This window comes from Chlamydotis macqueenii, chromosome 15 (genome assembly GCF_036417535.1).
Source record: "Chlamydotis macqueenii isolate bChlMac1 chromosome 15, bChlMac1.mat, whole genome shotgun sequence".
Classification (NCBI taxonomy): Eukaryota; Metazoa; Chordata; class Aves; order Otidiformes; family Otididae; genus Chlamydotis; species Chlamydotis macqueenii.
Window position 1 is genome coordinate 16000001 of NC_141570.1, and position 17699 is coordinate 16017699.

The 17699-nt window shown below is 36.4% G+C and overlaps 1 protein-coding gene across 36 annotated transcripts in view; it reads left to right on the forward strand.

The window, feature by feature from the left end:
- RBFOX1 (RNA binding fox-1 homolog 1) overlaps positions 1-17699 on the forward strand; it is a 968785-nt gene that overhangs the window by 777843 nt on the left and 173243 nt on the right. The window contains exon 1 of one of the 36 annotated variants that reach the window (XM_086759513.1): positions 4439-4571. The exons of the other annotated variants lie outside the window; for them this stretch is intronic. Within the exon in view, the coding sequence (XP_086615639.1) occupies positions 4545-4571 (27 nt within the window). The 5' untranslated portion in view covers positions 4439-4544. Of the gene's footprint in view, positions 1-4438; positions 4572-17699 lie in introns of those variants that run through there. 36 annotated transcript variants of the gene reach the window in all.

A 17699-nucleotide genomic window follows, 5' to 3' on the forward strand; every position in this document is an offset into this window, starting at 1 on the left:
TGGGTTTAATTTTCATTTTCACCCTGAGTTTGTGTGCTCCTGTTTTGTCTTGTGATTTAAAAGCATTGATAGAAGAAAGACAAAAGGTTTCCTACCTAATATCAACTCCGGTAGTATGCATACAGGCTTTCTGCACATTATGTCATAGAATATTTCAAGTTGGAAGGGACCCTTAAGGATAGAGTCCGACTCCCGTGTGTGTGTGTATATATATAGAAGATACATGTATGTGTGTGTTGTATATTTGTCTTGGAGCACTTAGCTGAAAGGAAATATTTTATCAATTTAAGATACTTTACAAGAAAAAAATCTTCTTGTCTTTAAAAATGTATACTGTAAAGAAGCTGCTTTACGTCTTAGTTTCAGTATTCAATGTACCTTGGTACTGTTTTAGTAATATTCAACATAATGAAGTCTAAGTGGCATACACTTTGTCATTCTTAATTTTCAATTACTCTTTATTAGTACTTCTTACCTTACTGTGGAAGGACCTCTTTCACTCCTGGAAGGCAATTTATAATGTTGTTACAAAGATACTGTTTCCAGTTCAAGTTTGAGATGCATAGAAAACCTGGAGGCAGTGCTTTTTTTTTTATTTTTTTTTCCTCCTTTAATTATTTGTTTTATTGCATGAGATTATCAGTACATTAGTAGAAGGAATTGTCAGTGATTGATTACTAAGCCCTAATTGTTTTTTATTCCTTCCCCTAAATTAATATTAGTGATACCAAGTTTTGATATGCATGAACACTGTGACATACAGTGCAGCAAAACCACCCAACTATTGTAGCCTGTTACTCTTCAGAAGAGTATTGATGATAATACATGTTATTTTTAAATATGTATGTTACTTTTGATTTTTTTAATGTAACTACTGTTCTGTAATGCTGAAACGTGCATTTATTGTTTTCATGTTTAAGTATTCGGGAGTCCGGTCTCATGCTGACATTTGTGTATGCTCTATGTTTTCATCTCCTCTCGGTGAGCAGTAGCCTGATGTGCCTGTATGAAGTAAAGCTAATTTTGATAATTAGCTGGTGTAACAGTAGCTTTGAAGAATGTCTTATGCTGAAACGTTAATTTTTTTTTCCCTGTTATGTCTAAATACTCTTCAATTTTGTTCTTTCTGATACCAAGAAATTAGGTCATGTGAAACTATAGCAGGAAATGTAATTTTTGTTCGAGTAGTGGAGCCAACTGTCTTGCAACTCAGACTACAAAGAATGAAACTTTTTGATGTCTAAGATGTTATCATTTATTGGGCATGTTGATTTTTAGACCCCCAGCAATTCTAGATCTGTCAGGTGTTGTGAAGCTGGTGCTTGTAGTCTTTATTAAATTTTATAATTTAAGGCATCATAATGATACATAAAAAATTAAAAGTTCATCTTATTAAGATTGTCTCTAAATTAAATAGTAGTTGTTTCCATTTTTTATTTTGTTTTTATTTTTTACTGAAAGTAAAAGTAACTGGGAATAATTCTGTAACAATGACTTGAAAATATGTAATGGGCAGAACTTTTTCTGCTGTTCCTATGTGGAACAGTGTTGCAGGAGTACAGGTATTTTCTTCACCTTGTAACTGACAGATTTGTTGGTAATACTGTCTCCAAATCACGCAAGTCTTGGCTTATCTGGGTTTGCACTCGCCATGCTGACACACGTCTGTCATCATCTCAGTCATCTGAAGAATGTACAGGATTGGGGAACGCAAGCTGTTTATTTTCAGCCTTCATTTATTTTATTATCTGTCATAATCCTCTATGTTGTGGTAAGAAGAGATTCCTTAGTTCTGTAGGTCGGCACTTAGGATGTGTCCACTGAAGACTACCGTTAGTAATTCCTAAAGCTCTTAGAGGAGTGATTAGGGAGTCATGATTGCTCACAAATTGAGTCTTTTTTCTGCTTGACACTGATCCTGTGATAGTCTCCCCACTTAATCCTCACCAGCAATTTGCCTATAGTTGCAGCTAACAGGAGGTGATTAGAGGGGAGTTGCCCACTGCCTTTTCACTGCTGCCGTAGTGGCGTGTTAGACAGGGGCGAGTGAATCAAAGCTGTTTTCCTATTAACTCAACACCTCCTAATGCATTACCACCACTTTTATCTAATAACAGTGTTCAGCTTCCAGCGCTGTTGCGATGTTATTCGGTATTCCTTTTAAAACACCACAATGAGCATTTTAAAAATTAGAGAACAAAAAGTGTAAAGCAGGAATACCCAAAGATGAAAGCAAAATAATGAAACTGAGAGGTCTCGTCTTTTATTAGCACATGCATGTGACCCCGATTAAAATTACAGATCATTTTCTCCCTGCATCAAAAGGCAAGTAGACTCCACTTTCTCTAAACATTATTTTAATTGCAGTCCTGGTGACAAGTAACTGATGCAACACTTTTGAAGGGATAATGAATGCATTTACAAGTGAGAAGAGCACCAATGAAAGGGTGATCATGAAGAGTTAACTTCTCCAAGCATTAGTTACAATGAAGAATGACGTGAAAGGCCCGAGTGAAAATTTGTCAAATATTTACTACTTTTTATTTTGACCCACCTGTAAAACATATCAAGAAGTAGTTGACATTTATCATTTTATTGGTATGATACAGAATCTGCACTATGAAGCCTACATTCTCTGTTTTTTAAAAGTTTTATTTTTAAAAAAAAAAACCCTTAAATTTTATACTTTTACTACTGTATTGACAGAGTTCTTGATTAGTTTAATTAGTTTTAAAGAAACTACAGTAGTGGATTTAAGACCCCTGCAGTGACATACAATCCAAGAAGTTTCCAACAGCAAGCAGACTTGCGTTTGGTTTTTGAGGCCAGTAAATAAATGTCCTTTCTAAAGATTCACGGCATGCATCAAGGTTTCTGTCCCAGTTGAAATAGCTAGTTCAAGTACAAAAGTGGAACTTCACAAGAACATCTCCTGAACTGGTAGATTGGTTGAGATGGTAGGAACAGAAGAGGTGGCATCTCTAGCTATTTCAAGGTTACCAACCAGTTTATCCTTTGAACTTCCTTGTCTTCTTTCTGTTCTCGAGGTTCCTTTTGTGATGATAAAGGTATTTCAGGAACACATTAGTGAATATATTATAGTTTACATGGTTTAGAGTATACAGTATAAGAAAGTTATATTTTAACATGCATTAAAAATTTGAAGTAGACTGCTAAACTATAGGGAAAAAAAACATACTAGTTAGGTGTTGGCTTGGACTCAGCCAGCTCATCCCATTGAGAGACACAGAAATCTCAAAATTATCACCTATAATCACCATTCCCTATTTAATTTGGTCCTACAGAACAAGAACAAAGCAAAACTGGACAAAGTTTTCTACTTTTAGATTCTTGAGAGATTTTATGTGCAGCACACACACATACAGATAGCTAAATAAATACATCTGTCTGTCCTGAAATCGTAAAAGATGTGTCATAGTTTCTGAGTCTGTCACAGGTCTATCATGTATTTTGTCAATACATCTTCAAGCACGTATCTTCTCTAAAACCACCAAACAATCTTTCACTCTGTGTCAGAATGCTATTTTCAAACTCAGGCTTTTTGTTATTTAAGAGAAGCACAAAATATGGAAACATCTGGATGCCAGTGTTCATGCCACTCTTCATTTGACTGGCAAAAGCAGGTAGAGCAGTAACAATAGACTAAATCAGGTCACTCCAAAATCACTGTTCCTTATTTTTTGTTTCATATACTGCTGTTGTCCTGTCTGGAGCTGTCAACTGTATAGAAAAAACATCCCTGTTACAAGGTGCACCAGTCCAGAAATTCCTGTCTTGAGTTAAATCCTTGGAAGCACACGGTTCGATCATTAGAAAATCCAAGATGTAACTGAATTCTGTGATGGAACCCATTTTGCAGGAATCGTTTTGATCAGGAACTCTGTTATCCTTTGATTCTTACATATTGTCTTCAATTATACATTGTGTTTCTCATTTTTAATATGGCTGCAAAAATGTATTCCATAAATTTGCGTAAGGATGCCAAGTAATAACACCTGTCATCTGTCGTCTTTTCTTGGAAATTTAAGACAGACGAATAAACTGCTTTCTGTTGTATATTCATTTGTATTTTTTCTTTATGAAAAATAACATAAATTCTATTATATAGAAGCTGCTGAGCTTCTTGTGTTATAAGGCCATAAGCAAAAAAGCCTTTCAGAACTATTTCTGATTTTTTTTTTTTTTTTGTGCTTTTTGAAGGTAGTAGATGCAGAACCATAGAAAATATAAGTAGGCTCTTCATAGGATACATTGCTGTAAACTGCTGTGTGAACAGGGCATCTGTCTTCCAGAGCTGTAGGACTGCTTAATGTCCAGGACTTGGAAGTTTGTTTTCTTTATTTAAGTAATAAGTGTGCCTTAGTTGTAAGGTGAAATACTGCCAATTTTTTTTTTTTTAAGAGAACACTGAATAACAGTTTTTGGTTCCTATTCTTCTGTGCCGTTTTCATGAAAAAACAAGGAGGCTCTTTGATTTTTCTGAAGTGCTGCTGAAATAGCTGGGATTTAAAATTTCCACAGTTATGCAGGCAAGAACTATTTTTAGTCATGTTAGTTATTAATTGTGATAGGGCAAAAGATTATTTTTCTATTTTTTAAAACTTAATAAAGGTAGTGGATTTATCAAAAAGGTAGATGTTAATAGATTTACTTTCTAACTTTGTTAGCTGAACTTCTTGTCTGTCCATCTTTTCTTTTTTGGAGAGCTTGAGGTAATGGAGTGCTGCAGCAGAAAAGCAGAAGTTTTTAATTGGTGTTTCCAGCTCAGAAATGTAGAAAGTTCATATATGTATATGGAAGTATACAAAATCACTGCCCTAAAGCAACAGGACTGTTAGTGACATTGGTTAAGGTGAGAAAAAAAATGGTACGAGATGAATGAAGTCTGAATTGATTCAGGTTTCATAATATTAACAGCTTGCTGTTGTTTACCCAGGGATGAATTATAAAATTGGACACTGCAGGATTTTAATTTTTCATCCTCCAAGTCTCTTGTGCCCTACCTAGTCGAATGTTATACAGCATTTTTTTCTGGGGCGTGCTGTGGTATCCCATGTCTAGGTTGTGGCTAGGAGTGATTTCCCCTTCCAAGTAAGTGCTCAGGACGCGTTGTCAGTCTAGGTCAGGATGGAAGCTCTACACAGTCTCCTCTCCCATTGTCTCTGGAAGGAAAACCCAGGTGCATCAAGTAGAAAGGGACAAGGACAGCAGCGTTTTTCAGAATGCACCTACCCCACAGTGTGTCCAGAACCGCAGTGAATCATGAACGAAGCACAGCTCTATTTATTGTTGCAGACACTCCGCGTTCCCGAGATGTATGGTACTGGCATGCAGTTCCTTCTCCATGTCTTTCAGTGAATCATCTGTTAGCACATCGATGTTCTGATTCCTTCCAAGTGCAGTTCCTTGCTTCAGAGTGGCTGTTTAAATACTGTTAGCATGTCCTGCTTGCTTAGTCTGTGATTTCAGCTTGAAAATGTGAAAATTAGGGGGAAAAGAAAAAGCCCGGTTTGGTAATTTCCTCAGGAGAAAATTCAGTTCGATCTCTAAGAGTAAAATTTAGTTGTTGTAGGGAAGTATCATCAGTAATAAAGACACGGAACACCAAGCAGTGATCTTCTTTGTTACTTGTGTTGCTTTTCTTGTAGTGGTCAGGGTTTAGTGTACCTGATTGGTCTTGGCCATCGGGTGTTTTTAGAGTCTCATTTCTGACATTTTTTTCTTTTAAAAATCACAGTGCAATGATCAGTTCTGTCACTGAGGCCCAGACTGTACTTCAGCAAATTCAGGTCTGTCATGGTCACATTATCACCGTTTTAGTGGGGAGGATGAAGGGCAGACCTCAATGATTCCATCAATGATATGACTCTGAGTAACTAAGGCTGGTATTTTGACTGATATTGTGGTATTTTTATAATCAGCTTCTAGAGTCTTACCACTTTTTTGAGCATATGTTAAAAATTACAGCAAACCAAAGTATTTCTAGCGCCTTTTCTGTCTGTAGTTTACCGAGGACCATCGGCAAAAGACAAACTTAACTTTTTTCTTCTCTACCTCCCGTTACTCTCTTGGGGAGTAGGCTGCTTCTGTCAAAGTGGAAAAAATATGGCTCCGTACCTCACCCACCTCCCAGGGGAAATAAGATAACACGGCAGATGAATAAGGAAGTCCTGCCCTCCCTTGTACCTGTGAAAGTGTGTGTGCAGCTGTTCATTGAACCAAATCATGAAAGTCATCTTTGTGAAGCTAACCCATTTGCTCTGGGCTAATTTAACCTAAGTCGAATTCCCAGTCTTGTTCACCCATATTCAGACAGGGGTTTGGGTCAGTACGTGTGAGGTGGTGCTGCATAGGTCACTGGGCCAGTGGAAGCTGCAAGACTTGCACTGCAGTTTGGAAAAAGTCCCTTCTGCCAGCTTATCACTACTACCAGAGAATGGAAAGAGATGGCAACGTATAAGTAATTGGGTAGTTTGGGGAATGTTTTCGTGTTCCCTGTGACCGTCCAAGACATTTAAAAATACATCCCGTGCTACTATATATCCAAATCAGGACAGCTCAGAACTGCATTTGGAACCTCACATGTCCTGTGTGGGACATTCTAAGTGCTTTCTTACTTAGAAGGCATGGATGATGGATTTGGACAATGGCCAGTGCTATGGAAATGGAGTCTCAACCTCGAAGCTCTCTAATTCAGCTGTTAGCATATGAGTTATTTATAGGAGAATTGATTCTAGCTTTGTTAAAATGTCTGAGGGCTTTGTTTTTTCTTTCAGTAGCATTAAACCTTTACTTTTTTTTTTTTTAATTTAAGTAAGTTGGGATGCAGAACTTGGTGTATTATTTGGTTCGTTCTTGTTCCTGAAATTAGCTACTGTTGCTTACAGGTATATATAAAAATAAAACCAAAACCCACCCAAAACCTCCCTATATAAGGAAGGAACATTGACAGTCGAAGGCAGATGTTGTTCTGGTGACTTGATTTACTCTAAAACATTATTTAGTTTTATGAGAAGCTTCTAGAGAGTGTCAAAGATATTTTTCTTATATGAATTTTATGATATAGTTTAAAACCCCGAGAAAATTTATGTCATTTTCTGTTGGGAATTAGTTCTTTAATGTAAAATTGTAGCCACCCCATTGCTAGTATTTTAGAGCATATTTTCTGTTCTTTGGTCAAGTATTCTTCCTCAAAACTAACTAGTGTCAGATGTTTTGGGGAAAAAGACCAAGTAACAAGCAGATGAGGGATAATGTGCATTTGCAAAGATTTTATCTTAATCCTCTGCAGACATATGTTCATTTAAACTATGAAATGTAATATCTGTATGATATCTGGAAGGTTTTTTTCTTTTTAAAAGTGTAGCTGTTTATCAACTGCAACCTTTCTTCTCTTTCTTTCTTTCAAAACATCTAAGTGCTTTTATGACTTCTGAATTTTCATTTGTTTAAGACCCACAGTTCACTAACAGGAAACTTTTCCTGGCTGACCAGTCCATTTTTACCTCTTCCCTGACAGGTAGACACTTAACGTGTTTGCTCTTCAGTGTTGAAGACAGAGGGGGAAACACGTATTTACTACTTAGAATTTTAGTTCATTAAAAAGTCCCAAACCCAATGTGTTGTTAAGAAGGGATTACCTTATGAGGAACTGGCCTAAGAAAACAGAAAAGTTTGTACAGTCAGCATGGCTATGCTAATAGTATTGTTCACAAAGGCATCAAGTTCTCAATTTCCTGACAGTGACAAGTTTTATTTCTTTACAATGGTAGAAAACACCAGATTGCACTGGGATATCAAAGTGGGAGATAATAACTGAAAATGCCTGCTGTCTTTGCTTTCATACCTTGAAAATGTTATTTGGTTTCAGTGATTCTAATATTATCTATGCTTCTTTATATAGAATGGTGAAAGTTAAGCATTTTTTGTTTGCCTCCCTCTTGCATCAGTTTCGTTGCTTTCCCAAGGAACTTTTATGGTTACCATGGGAAACTTTTGAGATTTGACAGTCTGAAAGTTACAGGCCAAGATTATTCTCCAACCTCATCCTTTGAAGACTATCTGACGATAGCAGGACTTTGGGGGAGTTATTTGAACATCCAACTGTAAGACTTAAAGAGTTCTTGCTTCTGTGATGGACTGAATAGCAGTCTCTGGATAGCCCGGGTAACAGCCACATGAGAAATGTGTTGATCTAAACCAAAGTAAATTTGGTTTGCAAACAGACCCCACACAGTCTTTGGAGAACTGGTGTAACCTATGCCCAGTGAACAATATTTCAAGTAAATGAGTAGTCGTGTTGCTAATATTCTAGTGTTCTAATTTTATAATTTACACTAGACCTACACAGTAAACAATTTAATGTGTTTTATATATGCTGCAAAGGGACGATGCAGTAAGGATGTGGAGTTCAGAAAAAAAAAATACTTGTATTGGATCTACACAGTGCGTTAGGAAGAGACTCTTGGCTTTTGAGAGCCATCACGATCTAAAAATTAAAAAAAAAAAAAAAGAAAAATCCATCTAGAGTATTTCTGCTACCTGGCTGACAGTCAGTCTAGAAGAGAAGCAATCTTGGGGGATTGTGGGAAACGCCCACAGATTGTCTGCCTCAGTAGTGAGTGTGTCTGAAGCTCAATATAACTTATTCCATTACTGTGGCAATATATACTGTAACTTGTATTAAAAAATATTTGCGCCACCAGCTGTTTTATTGTTCTAAAAAAAAAAATAAAATAAAACTAGTACGCACTTCAGAAACATAATAATGACAGCTTTCTGCTTCTGGCTGGTTTGCTCCATTGTTTTCATCAGGCTTATTTCTAACATTGCAAAACCCTAGATAAAACCAGTAAGGATTACTAAACGCACAGAGCATACGTTCCTTTCAGGATGTCTGTAACTTAAACAACGTAGGAGGCTAGAAAGTTTTTTTTAAGGAATATCAAAAAGATTCTTCAGGAGTTTTACACTTAAAATCTAGTTAGGGCCAAAAAGGATAAGCAACTTGCACATAAAGACAAGAATTAATTACTAATGTAATTGACATTTTAAGTCTAATCAAAGAATTTTTAATAATATGGGTCTAATTTTTACAGAAAGAGAAAAAGAAAACAGACTATTACAGGACAAATCAAAATTGTTGCCAGAGTAACTTGTGGCCTCCATTTAGCAAATGGGGACATAAAAACTTTTTTTTTTGGTGATACCCATCAGGGTTGTTAGGTGTCTAGCCTTTTCAGACAAGTGAAAGGAGATTGGAGACATTATCATCACAGAAGTATGCAAACCTGCGTGATAGTGCTCCCTGTTATTTCATAGATACATTAGAGGTCATGCTGTAAATGCCTTATGGAAGTTTTCTGCTTAGCATCCTATTATTTGCAAAATACATGATATTCCATAGCAGCTTGGTTTGACCAGTCACAGTATTGAAAGTGACATACACATATTTTTGTAAGCATATTTATCTCATGTAGATACTTGAGTTGCCTTTTCCTTCTCTGTTGCCTCCCAGAGCATATTTTTCTATGTAAAATATCATAGCAGCTTTTAGTGGTTTATCTCCTATGTATTTTTCTCATCGTATCAGTATATTAGTGTTGATGCTTTCTGCACAGAGACAAGAAGGCAGCCATGTTCAGAGTTGTCTGTTACATCGTCATAGCAGAAATAATATGTATTATCACGTGCATTATTTGTATTTCACCGTAACTACTTTTTCAGCTTTTTGAACTACGACAATTATCTCCACTGTCTGCTCATTATGGGGAATGATAGCATGGTAAGTAAGTGCTAAAAGTCACAAGTAGCCATGCTGTCTGATTTGTCAGAGGTTGTGTTTAATTTCCTTTGTGTACGAGTGGATTTTCCAAGCTCATGGGCTCGGAAAGCACCTCACCATAAACTATCCAGAAGTTTAATTATCTTATTCTGTTAGGTTAAATTACTAAACTGCTTCTTCAAAGATGCTGTTCTGTATTTGAATAAATATAATATGCAAAAATGTGAAAATTGCGCCTAGTATGATACCCAAGTGGGATACAGTGGCTTTGTGGTCTCATGTTTTGAGAAATTATTTTAAGACACACAAAAGGACACTGTCACTCTGTTATTAATGTTAAAAATTGTTGATGCTCTGTGCAGTGTGTTTTTCTAATTAGAGGGAAGCTGTAGAGTACCATTTCCATAATCGACATGGGAACAGAAACTCAGCAATATTTCATGTATTTGCAGTGAAACTGCTCCTCGGCAACATAGAAATGGCTTTTATAACATAAAGGCTGTAATTAGAATAAGTCAAATCAGTTGGAAACGATTAAAGCCAGAGCAGGCTAAGCTGCCTTCTAAATATTTGTCTGGAGATTAGCCCTGCTCTTACAGCCCCTGAGAAGCATCTTTGATTTACTTATAATGCTTGACGTGGCAGAGATAATCCCGCAGAAGGCAAATGAACACAAATTTAGATGTGCTGTTAGGGTCTCTTTGTTGATTTGACAGGAGGCAGCATATTGGAAGTGATGCTGGAGAAATGAATATAGGGTCACATTAGACAAATTGCTTAACTCTCCCTCTCCCCTCTCTGTGATCATCAATTTAAATTCTTTTAAGAACGTGCTCATTCTTTGAAGCTTTTAGGATGCACTTTAGAAGTCCATGTGGAATAATTTTCTGCATGTCTATGCGACAGTTGATGTGAGTCTCATTGTATTTAAAATTATAGTCCTGAGACGGAACTTTCTGCTTGTTGCTTGTCTGACATCAGCTATTAAAATACAAGTAAAGCTTGTCAGGTATAAATTTGAAGAAGAAAAGAGATGATTTTAGAAGATCAGAATTGTTAATATTAATCAGCTAGTTGTGGAAGAACGGTGATTTACTCTGTAGAAGAGTTCTCTTGGGTGAACAAACAAACCAGGCAGACATTGGGTAGCCAGTTACTTACTGACACCCCTTTACCGCACTTTGATAGCTGGAAAGGAAAATAAATGTAGCACTAATGCGGATGATAGATTGTAAATGTGGACTGGCCTCTGTGTTAGCTTGTAGATTTAATGGCAACAGCAGAAAGTAACTGTTATGAGAGTACGTAAAGCTGGATGATTTGAAATGAGTTTGAAACATTAGTCAACTTCTTGGTGTAGATCAAATTTGTACTTCACATCATTTTCCTCTCATTTATAATCTCCACAGCATCCCAAACTTTTTGTTTAGCTGGTGAAAATATAATCAGTCTAATGTATTCTCTCACTGAATTTTAAACAAGACCATTAAAACTCCTTTAACGTGCTAAAGTAAGCTTCAGAGAGGGTTTCCATTTCATCTTTATTGAACTGAGGCTATAGCACTCTTTCCCTTTGCACCGCAGTGAGAAGCTGTCAATAATTCAATAGCCGTGGCCTTGATGGGCCAAGGCCTAACTTAGACTTTAAACAGAGCCAAGCAGCTTGTCAAAGTGTGATGTGCTGTCAATGCCTGACTGATCTATACTGCATGAATTCTCCCTCACCTCTTGATGTATCACTGGGAATAAAAAGAAAGCAATTTTAGAAGTAGACCTAGTGTGAAGCACCTGTTTGTTTGGAATTTTTAATAAGGGAAAGTTGTGTTAGTAATGAAGCTCGAGGAAGTCACTGCATTTTTACTTAGGGGACCCAGACAGAATTCCTGTTGAATAGCATCGATGCTTTTACAGTGTCTTCAGGAAAAGAAGTCACAATATTTGTAAATTTGTTGGTGCCTTAGAGCAAGTTCACTTGTAGCAATACTTAATATCTAATGACAAGTAACTTTGCTTAATCCAAACTACCTATTTATGTCTTTCAGTTTTATTGATATCATACTGTTAACACTCAGTATGGCAGCAGTGAAACTTTTTCATAGCTATTTGTTTTTAGTTTTTTCTCCTACACAGTAACTGACGTATATGATGCATTCATATCCTTTTTAAATGCTCTACATTGAATTCCTTCTATTTAATAATTTACTTGGAAGCTGAATAATTACTTGTTTTTCAAAGGATGTAGTTCAAAACAAAATTATCTAATGTGAGATCTAATGATCTAATACTAGTTGTATTCTAGTTCTCTTAGACTTCATACCTGAATGTAAAAGCGGTATTGTATCTGAGGTGCCTTTGAAAAGGTGTAAGAAAGCTTAAGTAAGACTGTATGATATTTGTCTAAAAAACAAAAAAGCTAGCATTATTAAATGTGTACTTAATTATATTTTAAAGCATTTGAATTTCTGTCCTTATGTTGCCAGGCTTCTCTTACGATAAGATTTATTGGGATTTAAAAGAGAGAAGTAACATTGCTATTCTTACTTTAAATTTATTTGTTTTGTCATTATTTTCTTTACAAATCCATATTTTTTGGAGTTTCCGTATCTGCAGAAAGTTTCATGAGACATGTAGGTTCTCAGCCTTCAGGTAATTTTTGAATAGAGACACAAGAGACTAATAGTAAAATAAATGAGTCACTTACAATCTTTGAGAAATTCTGAAACCTTGTGCTAATGGATTTTATCAAGTCTTTTTTATTTTTTTTTTTTTTTAAAGCTTGTGTTATATGTTTTAATTGTAAATGGCTTACTCCCTAAGTCTTGTTTTTCTGAAAACTTGAATTTCAGTATTTGGTGTGTGTTGATGATGATGCAGCTGTTGTCTGTTGCACAGGGAAGCAGGGGCAACATAGTGTAAAACACGGTTGGTAGTGTTTCTCAACTAAGACTTGATTTCAGTGGTGTGAGTGCCTCACACTCCAGAATATAAACTAATTGAAGCCCCCATTGAAGACTTGAATGGAGACACAGTCAAATTTTCATTAAAAATAAAATAATTGAAAAATGTACTGTTTTTTTTAATATTTGCAAAGTTGTTCTTCAAACTACCCATTAAATGGCCCTACTCCATTTTAGTGCAAATAAGATTGATTTGCTTAACTTGCTGAGAATTGTGGATAGGACTGTTGATCTGTGCTGGAGTTTGTGTTGATGCTAGAGTAAGTGATACTGTATATCGAGCAATTAAGCAATGATCTTTGCATGAAACAAGCCTCATATCCCGTCAGTTTACCTTTGTTGCTTGAGGTGCTGGGTGCTCATTGCACTTGACAATATGGAAGTGTAATCATACTGGTGCAACACTTTTTGTGGCGATAATCTGTTTGAAAAATTGTGCATGATAGGCTTCATAGTCTTTAACAGTGTCACACATGATGACTAACATTCACATTTTGGCCAGTGATCTTCCAAATAATTAATTCTTCAAGATTAATTAAGTATTTTTGACTCTGAGTGCATATTAAAGTGCATATGCAGAATATTAAAGAAAGCAAAATAATCACTAAATTTTTTACTTTGAAAGATGCTGTTGACCTTGATGCTGTTTTGCCTTGGGTGCTGGGCTAAAGACTGTGAATGAGATGGTTATGCACCGTCATTAGATGAGCAGAGAATGAACTTGACAAGAATAAAAAGTATCCTGTTTGTAGTGCCGTGTATAAAGCACAAGCAAGGTGAAAATGCATGATTGATTATTAACATGCTTGCAAAAATATAAGTTGCTTACAAAAATACAAGTCTAAAGACACTCCTCTGAGATTGGAGTGAGACTGAGGGTCTTCTTCACTCTGACAGTTGTTTGTTTTCTTGACTTAACTGCTTAACTGGGCAAGTAGAATTTGACCAATTTTCAAGAGATGATCTGTAAAAGGATTAGAACACGCTTCTTGTTCGGACTGTTCTTGGCTATCCTGAATTCATTAAGACGCTGCTCGGATACATTATCTGGACATATATCTATACATGAATAGTTGTACCATGCATATGACAGCAACTTTTGTTAGAATGAAGCTCTTCTAAGGCCAATTTTGGCAATTGACTTTTAAGAACATATCTCCATGAGGCTTTCTTCTTCCCCTCTGTACAAATGCACAAATAGATACCGGTGCAGCACTCACTAGTTGATGTCATCACAGATCTAGGGGTGGAGATCTACTCCTTGTGGACCCTTATAGTTCTTTGTTCTGTGACAGAAGTAAGGAAGCTCTTGCAGTCACTCCGGGATATTTTCCTTACCAACCTTGAGAACTGTGGATAACCATGATCTTCAAGTTCTGTTGTCCAGATGTAGGCATTTTCTGTTGGGCTACTTATTAATGTGCCTAACTTTAGACATCTAATTTAGATGATATTAGCAAGGCTTCCCAGCTGGCGATCATGGCAAGAGTAAGGATTGTTTCACTTAGGGACTTCAGCAAATGACAGAAAAGGTCAACAACATACAACAAAAACCTGCTTTATTTAATCAATATTTACTTTAACAGACTCTAAGGAGAAAGGAAATCCTTGCTGGTGTGTTTTTTTTTTTTTTTTTTTTTTTCCCCTTAGGTATTTTAGGTATCTCAGGTGCTAAAAATACCAAATGCAATACCAAATACAGTCATACATGAGTGAGTTCTCAGGCATGTTAATTCTGTCCATCTTGACTTCTCTTTGGTTTTTAGCATGTTTGATAGTTTTTATGCACGGGTGCCGTTTGCTAATGTAAGCAGAAGAGTATCTTTGAGGTTTTCTGATACTGCCTTTCAGTGCAGAACCGTCTAAGCCTTACAAATGAACAGAAGTACGTTGGCTTTGGTGTACAGAAGGAGCTGCATTTGTGGAACCCTGGGTGTAGCCTAAGTTTGGGAACGGCCTTGCTTATTGTACAAAATCATTAGAAGCTCTGTGTCTGGGAAACACAAGAAACTCGAATGGCTAGGTGAAAGTGAATAAAAATGAGGAGACTTGCAAACTGCTTTTGCTCCAGGGCTGGTTTTAATGAGCTTGTCCCTAATGAGTTGTCCCTGCAACTAGCTTCAGGCCTAAACAGATGAGGCAGGGGTTCTGCTAAATTTTTGATGGGATTTGCACTGGTTTTATGAGAAAGCAAGCAGTAGAGGAGAGTGCAAAGTTGCGTCATGAATCTTTTACGAGACTGGATTGTTGTCTGTCTTGTCAATAGGGATTGTAAGACCTGATTGCTAATAGAAGACATGCCACATGCTCGTTGTACTGACAAACCTGAATAAATAAGGGAGCATATATGTCAAGGGAAGATTTGATTTGTCAAGAGCAGAGACTCAATGACCAATATATGATGCTTTCTGAAAATCACTATTGTCATATGTTATTGAATTGATAACTGAGTGGTGGTGTTTGCAGCCAGGTGTAGTCGTTTACAGAAACAGACTGTTTGGATACGGGCAGTAAGGCTTGCTGTGGACTGTTTTGTGTTTTTTCTAATGCAAAGATGGTTTAAAAAATTCAGAAGTCATTAGATGCTTTTATGCTCTGAGACTTGCATTGGTGGCTCTATTTTATTTTTTATTATATGGATTTCTAATTGTGTTTTATTAGCAGTTTGTTGGCTCCAGAAGTAAAATAGACTTTTTAGTAGTCACTCAATTTGAGAGATTCTTTTTGGTGTGTCCAATACATCTATTGTTAAAATGAAGAACTACCAATGAAAGTATTTCTTAGGTTTGACTTATCTGACAGGATTTTCCTAGTGACTTAAGTAGTTACAAAAATGCTTGTTAGCTAGCAGCCTTCATTGCTTATAGAAGAATGTTCTTTTCCTCACTGCATGGCATTCATGTTGCATTGCACCCATGCTGATCATCTAACATGTAAATAGACCTTATCTTCCTGAACACCCTCTATAGAATTTCTCATCAGCTTTTGACAGTCAGGCTACCCTGAAATCTAGTATTCAGAGATTATAATGTTCATATATATTAATATATCTCTGTGATATTTAGTTAATTGAAATGCAAAGTCACAGTAAGTGAGACCAAGACTTAGTATGCCATGTTTCTGTTCTGTCAGGTCTTTATTTCATAAAATATAAATTTTTTTCCTATGTTGTGTTTTAATTTAATCCTTTCTTTTTTTTTTTCGTGCTGCTACTTTTTACTTCTCCCATGATTATATTATTTTTTCTGCTTCTTTCTCTTAATCGTATTCTCACTATTTTTTTTTTTTTTAATACTTAATCTTTACAAAGTAAATATAATGAGGAGAATGTATGTTTACATGAGCAAAAGCTTTACAGAGAATGGCTGGAATGGCTTGGCAGAAGCAATGGAGAGGACAGCAGAACTTGACAACACAAAACTGTAGTATTACAGGAGAGAAAATGAGTCAAAATATTTGCAAAAACTGTGTAAATAAAACAGGCTTTAATAATTGAAGCTATTAATGAAAGTGAACTCCTTAAAAGACATTTGATATGGCATCAAGTAGAAATGAGAGGTCCGTGAATGAAGTGAGATGATGAGCATCTGAATCAAAATTTGAAATTATTTATTTCAGTGTTAGAAATGTATTTTCTTTGTGGAATACCCGAGTACTCTGCAAACAATTTTTCTTACCAAGATTCTAGTGAACATAATTTCATAAAGTATGTTTGAAGAGTAGCAGTATTTAATTTTGTTCTGCTCTCTAGGTTTTTAATAAATGATGTATATTTTCTGCTATCACAGTCCCACTTTAGAGCGTAAGTCGAGTAGCAGACTTCCAAAAATATTATTATTTCCAGGTTTTATAACAGGTCATATTGTTTTGCTTAACTGTTCTTCCTCAGGTATCGTTAATACTTAGCATGTCTTCAACCTATTTTACCACAACTCTTTCCTCCTTGCTTCCTGCTGTGTCTGCATTTGTTTTCTTACAGCTAGAAATTAAACCGAACAATTTCTGCTGAATTTGCTACATGCATGTGGGGCTGCAAAGAGGAACTGAATTGAGGAGATTTACAGAAAACGCTGTTTTATTCATTCATATAGATAATATAACTACTTTGAAGGGAAATTCTGTATCTCATTTTAAAATTTAGAATTTTCAGCTCTGTCTCCATATCAGTGTTTTAAAAGCCTTGTGGGAATAAAGTTCTTCTAAATTTTCTCTAGTTCAGAAGCCAAATGTTGGGAAGAGGTAAGTGTTGTCACAGATGTATTTAACACTCTCTTCGGAGAAAGAAGTGCCCTGGTTCTGGCTAATTTTCACCAGAGCTGGGACAGGAGCTGGAGCTGGTGGCACCTGTGGCTGGGGACACAGCTGGGACAGTTACCAATTAGCCCCCAGCTGGGACAGGTTACCCAAATTGGCCCCAGGGCTGCTCCACACCCTGTGACCCCCTGCTCAGGGTATAAAGTGGGGATGGGGCTGGGGGGCAGCTTTTGCTGCTGGGGAGGGAGCTGGGCATCAGGATCCATGGTGAGCTGGTGTGCTGTGAGTTATTTTCTGTTATTGGAGTTTGTTTGTTTTCCATCTCTGTTTTCTTTTCTTCTGTTGTTCTCTTAAACTTTTTTTTTAACATCTCAACCCAGGAGTTTTGCTTTCTTTTCTTTCCCAGTTCTCCTCCCGATCCCACTATGGAGCAGTGAGAGGGGGAGTGAGTGAGCAGCTGTGTGGGTGTTTTAGCTGCTGAGTGAGGATCAACCACAACAAAAAGTAAATTTTTTGATTAAAAAAAATTCCAAAGTTAGATTTTCTGCTGGTCAGGTAACTTGTTCAGAAGATGAAAATAAAAAGCTCCTGTTGCTAATTTTGATGAATGTAATTTTCTCAGTGTTTTCAAATACTGCTATTAGTCAGTCCAAACAGTGAAGATCATGAGCACAGGGAAGCAT